The sequence below is a fragment of the Mercenaria mercenaria genome, chromosome 7 (genome assembly GCF_021730395.1).
Source record: "Mercenaria mercenaria strain notata chromosome 7, MADL_Memer_1, whole genome shotgun sequence".
NCBI classification, from domain to species: Eukaryota; Metazoa; Mollusca; class Bivalvia; order Venerida; family Veneridae; genus Mercenaria; species Mercenaria mercenaria.
The window spans coordinates 78,090,572-78,103,538 of record NC_069367.1 but is presented as its reverse complement, the minus strand read 5'-3'; the positions used below and the strand labels follow the sequence as shown (position 1 = coordinate 78,103,538).

The 12,967-nt window shown below is 33.4% G+C and overlaps 1 protein-coding gene across 1 annotated transcript; it reads right to left on the bottom strand.

Annotated features, from left to right (window-relative positions):
- Positions 1–11,898: 11,898 nt before the first annotated feature.
- LOC128558836 (uncharacterized) lies at positions 11,899–12,600 on the bottom strand. Its single transcript, XM_053549048.1, has 2 exons — positions 12,118–12,600; positions 11,899–12,007 (listed from the first exon to the last, which is right to left on the bottom strand). Exons 1-2 carry the CDS (start codon positions 12,470–12,472, stop codon positions 11,973–11,975), a joined length of 390 nt encoding a protein of 129 aa, XP_053405023.1. The 5' UTR covers positions 12,473–12,600; the 3' UTR covers positions 11,899–11,972.
- Positions 12,601–12,967: the final 367 nt, after the last annotated feature.

Sequence of the window (12,967 nt, the reverse complement as noted above, 5' to 3'; positions counted from 1 at the left end):
TTATCCTAAGTTCTCTCATAAGAAAGGCTTAACACATTTATTTCAGTGGATATAACATGTATCATTTACAAAAGCTGACATTAGTCAGTTTTTATGACAGATATTTGTTGTTGTATTTTTTCGCCTGGTATTCTAAAAAAGGCTGAATTGAGAAAATGAATATATTTAAATTTATGTTTGAGAAACACCTTACTCCTAAGTTCTACTTTACTCCGAAGTTCTGTCTTTGCTCCAAGTAGATTTCGTGAAACTGGCGCAGAAGCTAAGTACAGTATATTTAAGGATTTTTCCTCTTGCAATTTAATATGTACATTTGTCATAATATAGTACAAATTGCAACTTTTTAAGTTTTAGATAGTAGAAAAAAGACTCCAGGTTAACCCTGTGTATAGTTTCAGCAATGGGCGGAGACATGGGTAGAACCACTTGCCTTCCGTAAGCAAGCTGCATGTTTTAAGAAAACGGATAATGATAACTGATGTTATAGGGAATATAGTTGGGTGAAAGGGTATTTATTACGACCATTTTCAAATAAAAATGGAGCAGTTCGATTTGAAATACTTATTTTTACGTTTCTCTTGATAATTTGTTACGTATATACTAAAACTAATCTCTAACATTGTTCAAATTTCATTAAGAAATGCTGATTTTTTAATTGAATTTATGTTACCATGGAAAAGAAATCCGTACCCACATATCTAAATGTAAAATTGAAAGGTCTATTTAAGAAACAAAGTTTCAGTTCTGTATCTGTATTTCAACGCTATCCACGAAAATAATAATTGCAAGCACAGTGATTTTATCATAAAAATGTTAGACGAGGGGTTCTGCTGTAAATATCTTCAGCTTTGAAATTTCTTTGGATAAATGCAAATAAGACGCACACATTCCTTTCTTTGGAAATAAGATGTTTTGATATACATTTAACGAGAAGGATAATTTTATCTATTAGTAATATTAAATTTATGTAAAAAATAACGATAAAAAGCAAGATATAAAATATTTTAAACATGTCTATTGCCATGGTTACTTTAAACCCCAAAAGATAAATAAATAGGGTACCATGTAAACTGTTACGTATTCTGCTAATAACAAAACCCTAATATTACATGTTGGTCTTAAACAGAATGGCACTGAAGCCGTCTAAAATCCCGTTATCATACATAGTTGACTGTCACTATAGGTCACCTCATGGAATTGACGTGACGTTGTATCACCTGTGGCGTAATATTATGTCATTCCTGTATACGGCGAGTCGCAAAGCAGCATTTAAATCTTGTGTGCGATTATAATGTCTTATTTTGCGTTTAAGCAGTTCATCCCAGATGTGGTAAATCAGGGAGAAGTGGCCAGTCATATGACGCCAACGCATTGCTGCTAAATGTAATTACGCATTAGTCTACCAGTACGTTGACTAGCATTATCTTGCTGAAAGGTCTAACCATTGTCTATTCTGGCTGATCAACGGAATTAATACCAGTGCAAGAACTTCATCCATGTAACGTTGTGCCGTCAAACTGCAAACATGGCAAAAAGTTGCGTTATGCGCCTTCCACATATGCTACCCAACCCAAAACATCAAACTTCCCTTTCCATGATCGTTTCAACAACACAAAATGCTGTGAAACGGTCTCTGCGACTCCTGTATACGCTAGTAAGCCTGTAGCCAACCCGGCTATTATACCCATGAGGGGAGTCCAGCCGTATGTACAAAGATAGATAGTCAGCTTGAACCAACTTTATCCGAGTCTCATCGCTGAATATGGCGTTACTCAAATCAGCTAGTCTCTATGATAGAAGGCGTCTGGCCAAGGTAGACCTATTCTGGGAGACAGAATCGGACTATATTGTGGTCTCCTAGCACGTATCTCATATGCCCGTAACCTCCTTTGTACAGCATTTGAACTGACATACCGTCCTGGCATACTTACGGCAGTGACGTTGGCAGGTTGGAATCTGTTTTTACAGGTCGTCACTTTAATGTAACGGTTCTCGGCAGCTGTAGGTACACGTGGTCGACCAAAAGGAAATATACTTGACGTTCTTCTAGTCTGCCTTAATGATTCTTCTTTTTGTACAACCATGTCTGTGCTTCAAGTAAAACGCTTCTATTGCTCTAAAGCATTGCAGTGCGCGCTCAGACTTAATTTGACTGAGTCATGCCTGTAAAACTGAATTAAAATCAGACATTTCTTCTGCCTTTCAGATAACGCTATCGCCAAAGCTAAGACTGAGGACAAAATTTCTATTTGTGCATTATTATTAGTATAGCAATTTATACAAAACAGGCATTATAAGTGTTCTGGCTTAATGGCCTGGCGATTTTAAATTCTAATGCGTGGCATGTATCATGGTAGTATTAACAATATTTGAAAATATTGCCTTTTGTGTATATTTTCTTTTGCTGTTCAGTAGATATATTTCTAATGTAGAATATATCTTCGTTACTATATTTTTACTTCTGTCCTATACGACCTTTGCTGTCTCTTTTTAAAAATTCATTCAGTCATTTTCCCATCTGAGGTGGCTCCCTCCAACCACCTCTCAGTAAAATTTTATGTACAGGTATACGGTCAAGGTCCTACACACATTTACTTCTATATATATCATTATCCAACGAAAACCACCTGCACGAATGAATACGACACTAAACTGCAAATTAATTCAAGTGTTAGATTTAATTTTTTATTATTGTTCGTAGATATGTTCTGAGATGACACGGAAACTTTCATTAACAAAGCCTTCAGGGAGATAACTTATATTTAATAGTAATAATGGCTATATATCTAGCGTCAGACGACAGTAAAAATCAGTTAATTAGCTCATTATATATAGACTGGCTGTAATATATTCATTAATTTCAGCCTTAGTAGTAATGGCTATACATGTCTCCTACCTCCAGCGTCACACTGATCAATCAATAAATGACAGTAAAATTCAGTCAGTTAATTAGTTCAATATAATTTATATAGATTGGCTGTAATATATTTGTTTATTTTCGCCTTTTTGGAAAAGCACGTTCCTTGGAAAATATCATCGAAACATCATTATAGCTCTCCCTGTAAATTTCATCTAGTATAGAAAAAATCAACAGACAGTGTATCACAATCTGTTTACAGTTATTAAATCTATCCAATTTTATTTCTGCAAGTAAATCTAGCGAGGACAATGTAATAAAACATGTGGATTTTAAATGTTTGAAACGAAGGGTAGAAATTTACAATTACAAGAACAACCTACTATATCTAAACATGTTAAAAGTTTATATTTTTGTGATACTCATTTATAACCATATGGATCTTCTGTATCTGTAGAATATGGACATTCAAAGTATTTTAATAAAAGGCAGAACTTACTTTTATAAACAAAGAAACCCGTCTAGAAAATCACTTTTATTTAGTCTTAACTAAGTGGTACAGAATATACGTATTACGAAGGGCAATCTTCTGCTAAATTCAAACAGACCAGGTCTGTTCATAAATAAAATAAATTAATTTCTTCGTTTTCTGTCGTAGTGTTTCGGATGATGTTCATGTGCATTTTTCAAAATTTGATGAAAACCTCGAATATTAAATTTTTGATCAAAACTGTCTATCTTTCGATGGGATCAATATGGACTAATATTAAACTTGCATGACAGTTTAATGTCGTATTTCTACATTTGCACTGGTTTGACATATTATAACTTGCAAATAGTGAATGCTGAATGTGATATGTCGATTTGGCCTGACATATTTATAAATATCAAATGTATTTATGTCCAGCTGGCCTGTCATTCAAAAAGACACCTCAGATACTACACTGAAAGAAGGTGTAAACAATTTAAATAGCGTACATTTATAAATGCGCAGCCTATTTGCATTAAATTTGCACTAAATTTTATTACTATTTAACGTACTGCCCAGCAATAACCTAAAGGGCGCGAGCTGATTTATAATATAATTTCCTTTCCGTATATACATGATGCGGTTTGTCAACTAATATGTGTCTCTGAAATCTTTCAAATCTGTACTACTTTATTGTTACAAGTTCTGTCGGCTGTATATTATATATATTTTTATCTTGACTAAATAACTGCTTTCCCAGGATCTATTGTAGACATTTTTTTGTTGAAATACAGGTCTGGACAATATGCAAACAATGATGAAGAGGGGTTTGATTTTTTTCTTTATAAGTGGAGCTTTGTTGTGCATATGGAGTATGAACAAAACACAGGTAAGGTAGACAGTCCTCAGTTGAATGACGCACTGTCACAATTTCTCACAAGGCAATTTCAAACATAAGTCAGTACAAGTAAATGAAATGAAGTAAACGCGATGACGGACAACTTCCTTTCCATTTTGTTATTGTTTTCTTACCTGTCAGGAAGTTAGTCAGTATGCCAGTGCAAAGAGCTCAATGAAAGTGTAATTGATCTTGAAACTTCTAAAAGTTTATTCAAGTTCTTATATACTAAAACGTTTGATAAGAAATTAGTTTTTCTTTCAAAGAAAATTGCAAGTGTAACGTAGTAAAATGATCTATAGGACGAATGAAGTTCATATTAAACTGTACATATGTCTTCATAATATAAGTATTTAAAAGTCTATCGGATATAGGATTGTTTTATGATTTCCGTTGAAATGAATGACAAAAGAAATTTTAGTATATTTTCAATAGATTCAAAAACATATTTTAATTACGAAAAAATCTGTAAACAAAATTGACGTTATGAAGACGTCGCTTACGTGGGCCACGAAGCATGCCCAATACCTAAACAAATGACCCAAGTACAAACATAATGTTTATGAACAATATTAGATTTTGTGCATATGTAGCAAAGACACTATATTTTAAAATGATATAAATTTAAGACGCCTTTACTGGCTAGTTTTAGAAGTTATTGCACCAGACTACGTATTTTTAACGACCTGTAAGAAATCTGAGAGAAATATATGTGACTGATCTACCGTAATATCAACTGGGTAAACATTGAATTTGAAAAACAACTTTGTAACTTGTTTAACTAAAAGAAGTTATTAACCTTATGGTTTGTGACACACCGCATTTTTAGTCTTCAACGTTTTTACAATTTGACAACGCTTTCTTCTTTGATTGTGTCTGGCGGAACTGGCAAATAATTGTATGATAGTTAGTTCTTAAATCCAACCGGGAATGAGCGATTTTGCTGTTCGTCTCGTGGCCTGTTTCTTTGAGCCCGTAAGGATGTTTCCTTTGCTGCTCTATCTTCTGCTAAAACATTGAATACATGCGGTGTTTGGTCCTCAGTGCTTGTCGTTTATATAGATTTACAAAACCATTTTTGTGTTATAATTACTTGCCGTCTGTTGCCATTGCATGTGTCAGGGATTCACTAGGCGGGGATAAGTTTAATTGCAGTGTCGTGTGACGTTGGAACATGATGGGGATAAAAGTGATGTTGGTTGCGCAATAAACCTGTTTAAGCTCCTCAGTGGTGGTTTAGCTGCATACCGTTCGAAGGTGGTGCCCCACTGTGTTCTTTTATTTGTTCCGTTAGTTCTCATTTGTCCTCTTTTTCTTTGTACGTGTGTTTGCCTGTGTGTGCTGGTCTTGTGCGCGTCCGCGTGTAGTTGTTTGCAATTTTGGGAAAATGATTTTTTGAAACGTCGCTTTACCTGATGTTTTTTTATTATCTTTTTTAGCTTTTTAACCATAAACTTGGAATTCCCGTGTCAAAAATTGAGAACACTCCAGATGGCTGGCAGTTCAGGTAAGATTTGTAAAGACTTCCTAAAATATCATAAAATATACAGGTAAATCTCATAAACCATGTGTTTTAGTTTACAAAAGGATACACTAAGTACTCTGCTATTTACAATGTGTTAAGTAAGTCTGTGTAAAACATTGTGTAAGCCAAAAGACAAATTTTCTGAGCGATCTTTTTAGCGATCTTTTTCAACTATATTTCAGTTATCTAACGATAGGCATTCACCTATATAGTTAGTAGTGTTCCAGCGTACTGTACCAGTACTGGCCTGTTCATAAGTAACTGCCAACCACAAGCTGTGGACGGATTATTTCATACACAATGTGTTTTACCAAATCGTCACACAGAACGTACGCTTCCCCGGGATCGAACCGCAAGCCCTATATTTCTGCGCTTTCTATTGAACTTGATGTGCAGAATTTGTTTTCGTAATAAAGACACCCGCGCATATTTATATCTTTTACATTTAAACATTTCAAGAAATATTCAAAAAAAGTTAACTTAATGTGGGAAAGACCCAATTACACAGTGCGTACTGCACACAGACCTGTATAGTGACAGAATTGACAGGCTTTAAATAACTAAGTGAAGCGAACACACTCGAATTATAGACTTTCATTTCAAGTATGGTAATTCCGTTTACTGACAGAAAAGTGATTTTTCAAATTTATTATCAGTACATCTTTTCCTGTGGATTTGGTCTACACGTGGGTAAATGGTTCAGATCCAAATCATAGGGCGAGTCTGGCACGATTCAAGAAAGGATTATTGCTTACAGCAACCAGGTAACATTTTATAACACGCTCAATTTTTAACTCCATTGATATTTGTAATAAAGTAAATTTTATCGCTAGAAATGCATTTTCCCATTAGCAATTAAGACAAAATAACGAAAACTACTTCTTTAGACTAAGACGTTGTACAAACATTTGCGAGGAAACGTGGCTTTTTTGCTAGCCAAAAAATGACCTGAAAGTTTCATAACAATCTATCACGTGTCAAAAATTGATGAATTTTACAGACCCTTTTTACGGTAAATTCAAAACTAATAGTTTTTTGGAAACTTTTTACTACACTCGAATTTCTTTGGAATTTTACATATACTTCAAAATTTAAGAAGAAAAAAATGACGAAAGAGAGGAAAATCCTTGTTATCGAAATATTTTTAAGGTAAAAATAGCCTATAAAAATTCATATACTAAAATTTTATATTTTAAAAAAAAATGAACAACTATTACATAAAATATATGTTAATTTAAAAATACTTCCATTTACTATATATTTTTTGTGGGAAAAAACAGCGTTTATTTGCGTATACACAACATTTGTGTAATTACAGGCTGAACACCACTAAATCCGGCTGTTCTTTATTTTGTTATGTAAAATCCACTTACTTCATAACGGTTTTTCAACATTTTGTAGAATATCAGATTTTCAGACACTTATATTCCCATAAAGAACTATATAGCATCTTTAGAAAAACAAAAAGGATTACGGCACCATTAGGGACATTTTCAATGTATCAGTATATAGTAAAAATAGATTTTTTTTTTCTTTTTAGGATTAAAAACAGTAGTTTTTAACTTTTTTTTATGGGAAACCCATATATGGGCACCAAGACTGGACGAGCACCTGTGCGTCAAGTGTTTATTATTCGTGTATCCCATGAAAGAAAGTTGATGTTCTGGAAATTATCGTTACACAGGCCGCTGGAATACCTGGAACTGAATTACTTCTCGGATAAATTAACAAGAAATTAGAAAAAAAAAACAACATTTATAATTAATTAATTATGTAAATTCCATGGTGAAAAAATATCTAACAGCGATTCAGGCGCGTAGCGGGAACCTTTTTCATAGTACGCAGGCGTGGTTAAGAGGGTATGGTATTGTACCCCGCTATATGTTTAAAGTTAGGAGGGAAATAATGCATTTTGTCGTATATTTAAAGTAAAAGCATTGTTTAACATATCTATATCAAAATGTATAATTTTACTAGACCTATACGCCTGTGAAATATGCACCACATCTGCAATATGCGATTTTTTATTATAGATTTATTTTCGTTACATACAATACCATGCTTTTTACAGAAGGTGCACACTTCGCCCCTTTTTGTGCACGGATTTCTTGCACTACTATGATCGAGCCTATGTATTTTATCCTTTTGCTATGCAAACTGATGGATCACTTGAACAGAGTCGGTGGTCTTATTTTTAAATACATTTGTTGTTAAAATAATGAAGACATTTGTGATAACTTCTAAAAATTAATCATCGAAGACAAATCGAGGGGTTATATCGAAAATTTACGACTTAATTAACCGTATCATACATCTTTCTAAAGGACTCTGAGGTGGTCACAACAACACAGATGCTAATACATGTATGATCGTTTCCCAACCCTCTTATAATGGGAATAGATAACTAGTAGACTCTATGAACTCTTACCTGTACATATTTTTGAGCTTCAAAGGTACTTGGTCACAGAAGAAATCCAGTATATTCAATCTAATTTTATGGATTTTATCTAACACTTTCTTTTTTCAAGATGATACTTGAACCACCTTCGAGAATCTTTGGAAAGATGTATGTTTTGATTAAGGCCGATGTTTTCGGTAACGATATAAGACAATAGGTGTGTTTTGGAGCTGGTAACTTTTCGCAATTTCCTAACTATTGGTTGGCGCATAGTGTGATTGAAAAACCAACCAATAACATTCATTGTTAATCTATATCGTTTAGAGAAACGTTTTCGTTAGACGTAAATCTATGTGTTGATATGAATCAGCGGCGGAACAGGATTTGGTGTTAGGGGAGGCGCACAAAAAATTATTAGAGTAACTAGGGGGGTTCGGGACATGCTCCCCCGGAAAAATGTGAAAACAATGGATCTATCTGGTGCATTCTGGGCGTTCTGAGGTACTTTATTTGGTATTGAAAAGGGACAGGTTTTGTGACAAAATCAACCCAAATAACATGCTAATTGTAGTCCAAGTTTTATGACGTATTCTTGCGTAAGTGTCTCGGAATGGAAATTCTTAGCCTGACTTCTGAGGATTTTCATGGAGCGGGGTTACCAAGGGCTATTAACATAGAAATGGTTAAAAAGCGTTATAGGAGGTCATGGAAACTTAGTCAAAATTTTATTTTGCGAGCCTAGCGAGCGAGAAAAAATGCATATTTTATATTTTTCACCCAGAACAAAAAATAAATTACCTATGCGAGCGTATCGAGCGAGAAAAATGCATATTTTATAGTTTTCAACCAAAACAAAAGATAAATTACCTATGCGAGCGTACCGAGCGAGAATTTTTTTTATATTTTTCACCCAGAACAAGAGATAAGTTACGTATGAGAGCGTAGCGAGCGGGAAAGGTGCATATTTTTCACTTTTTTACAACCAGAACAAAAGACAAATTACCTATGCTCCGGCGATTCCCCCCCCCCCCCCCCCCCCCACCCCTGGATCCGCCCTTGTGATTTACATATAAACCAACAAAGTATTGATTTCAAGTTTAGCGATCAAACATTAAGTTTTGTAAATACACTCTTACATTTTAATATAATAGCAACGAATACGGCAAAATTGAAAATGATATATATATATATAATAATAGATCTACTAAAATGGTAAGTTTCCGTCGTCGCTCATCTCGATAAAAATAAGCACACAGCAGAACCTCATCATCCCAAGGCTGTTATGACGTCACGAACATTACGTCACAGTTCCTTGAAACCGTTGGGTTTTTCCAAAGTAAATAAAAGTTTTATTGACTGTATGGTTTACAAACTGGCTTTTTTATAATTCTTTAATCACCATTGTTGTTCGATACAAATTGTTATCGGTGAATTTAGGTTTTTCTCAGAAGTGATTCACCTCGAATTTTAAAACCGGAATCTGGATAAGGTATGGCGGAATACCAGTACGGTGATTTCGACAGTTTAAGATAACGAATAAAATGAACGACTTTGGTATGTTTCTTACTAAATGTGCTCAGCATAACATAAGAGAAATGATTATTTTACCACTTGAAAGGGTGTTTTCATTGGTAGTTGACATGTGGTTCGATTTATCAGGCGATAAAAATGACGAAAATTTCATAGTACATTAGGTGGGTGGGATATGGTAATGCATAACTATCTATTGATAGAGCTTCAAGCCCCTGGGAGCACATTATCGAAACAATGTCAATTTAAGAATTGAATGTTATTTTGTATGTGTTTATACGGGAATAAACTACATTTGGTTTTCTTGAAAATCGTCCATGAATCGCTATCGCCAAGAAATGCCAACCGTAAACGCTATAAACTAATATTCATATTTTAATCAACCAGTTTGTGTATTGATTGTACTCTGCATTAGAATCAAAAAAGTGCAGATTTATGGATCTGAGCTTCTACTGTAAAAATGATTCCAAGAGATTTTAACATTCTACTGCATGATATTGTATTTTGAAGGTAATTAGAGTTAGTAAAGTTAAATTCAATTGTTGAGGATATTCGTATAAATAATAATTGAGTTGTTATCTTTACACCAATATATATCTACCTAACAAAAAGATTATCAGTTTTTATATGGGCATTTGTGTTGGTTTTATAAAATTTAATATTTGTACAAATGTTTTATCAAATTCAAGAATTAATTTTACTTCTATTTTAATCTTGCTATTAGAATACGTCACCGCGCAATTGTGTTTTGCATTGTATACTATATACTCAATATTGGTTGGTAAAAGCACGATACTGAATCCAATGGTTTCATTATACAATACCCTTAAAATTTTTGTGAGCATACAGTGGATATACAAAATTATAACCTGTTTTAATATAATTTTGCGTTGATATGCATTGACTTTATATAAGAACATAGAAACTTACCATACACAGTTCGAATTGTCAGCGGCAATATGTATTTAAAAATGTTTATCTACCTAATGTTAGACACTATTCATATTAGTTTCAAACTCAAAACTATTGAAAATACTATGTACATTATTGATATTGTCACGTTTAAGTAATCTAAGATTTGAAAACTTTTAATGATAATAGAAGTAGTTTGTGATATATTGCTTAAGTACGACGAAATCCTGACATTCCATAAACAAGATTTTCATCCTCGAGAACAGTATATAAATATCATATGGCAGCGTGTGTGACATTGATATTGTCAACCCGAGGGCACAATGTCACCCGAGGCGAAAGCCGAGTGGTGACATTCTGTTTCGAGGGTTTACAATATCAATGTCACACACGCTGCCATATAATATTTATCTTATCATACCGAACAAAATTTAGTACATAAAAAAGTTTAATTCATTTAATTTAAGTTTCATCTTTAGCGCGATAATCGCATGTGTACACATTGAATAGTGACGTCACTACTATATATGTACAAAGGAGGCAATCATTTGGCTAAAAATTGAAGCAGTTTATTGCCCTTATATGACATTCAAAATATCAGCGCGGTCACATGACCTGACAGTCACCTTTGCTTGGTCACGTGTCAAAAAGGTTGAACATTTTTTGATATTCAAAATATCTCTTAGTAGTAATGTAGTAATGTAAAATGATGGTGCGAAAACAATTTGACCCCACTTGACCCCATATCCCTATTCTATAAGTGGACTTTAACCTTACCCTAAACTTAAAATACTAACTTGATACCCTTGATACCCTGAAAATCTTTTAAATCTTTAGTTAAACCGAATGAAAACCTCCGGTTTAACCAAAAAAAACATTTAGTCTTTGGTCCGGACTGACCAATGCCAGACAATTTAAAACCCACAGGTTTTATCAAAGATACAAGCTGAAATAAAATTGACTTAAATATCTATACACCGTAGCGTATTTACTTCCTGATTGACAGTGCATATCAAGATAAAGATCAAGTTTTCAGTGTAACTAGAGAACAAATACTACGCTATAGCAAATACAATTCTATTGTGTATTGAGAGCTTGTCCTACTTGTAAGACACATACTTGTCCTTTATGTACCTGTTGTGTCATAGGTAAATCAAGTGCATTTTCTAAAAATGGCTATGTAGGAAACCACAAATTCAACCAATCAAAAGCCTGCCATTTTTCTGCCAACTTGGCAGACACTGCCACATTGCTGCCACTTGGCAGACTTTTGGCAAAATTTGGCAGTAGTGTTATAACAAAATTTTGAACACATTATATTTTATATATTGTTTTATTAGTATATTTTTTACAACAAAATTACTGTATTTCTATTCTTTTCTTTTACTCAAGACTTTGTGGAGGGGTACTTCTCAAATCTGAAATATAACGAAAGACTATTTTAAATGAAATAAATAAATCTTAAGAAGTATGACAATAGTATCAAATAAAAAACACAAATAAAAATTATACATTCAAAGCAACTTACTATATGGATTTTTTACTTCTCTTTCAAGAGATTCTTCTGCCTCCGTTTCAAGTTTTCTTTTTTTTTTTTCTTGAAATGACATTTTTCTTTTAATTTCCTCAAATTGTTGCAGCCAATTTCGTCTGCTTTTTTCAAGTTTTAATAACTTTTCAAGTTCTTTTAAAAATTCCAATCCCCGTTCACTTTCTTGTATTGCTGCTCCGATATCTAATGTTGTAATCTTTTCTGCTATTTTGTTTAAACTTGCTTGGTCTATAAACATTCCACATGGAATTGTCCTTAAATACTCGATCGAAATTTTAATTTCATTATTAACTTTGTCTAATCTTCTTTTTATTTCAAATTTTGAAGGCATTTTGTAGTATTAATGCGTACAATCTAAAGTCCGATTTTAAAATGTTTTCTGTCGGTAGAAGAGTACAAGATTAATACTAAAAGAGACTCAATAATTTATTGACTTGATATTGTGCAATGTTTGTTTACGTTTTCACATAGCAACTACCGCGATATTTACTACTCTATTCATAAAGTCGACATTGGAAACTAATATGTTTATCTTGTTATACCTTGCACGCCACCGAATCAATAATAGATTAAAACTATGGGCACGTAATAAATTCTACCTGGCGTCGGGGTTAAAATAAGTGTACGCAATACGGCTTTTGCACTTTTTTAACAACTATTAAACAAGTATTACAAGATTTAAGTACAAACAACTGAAATCACTCAACCGTTTGAGTATGCCATAGGCATATGCATGATTGAACATACGCTTTTGAGAGTAGTTGGAATATTCCCATTATATTAATTATTCTAGTTAAATAAAAACACAGTAATTGATAAAAACTAA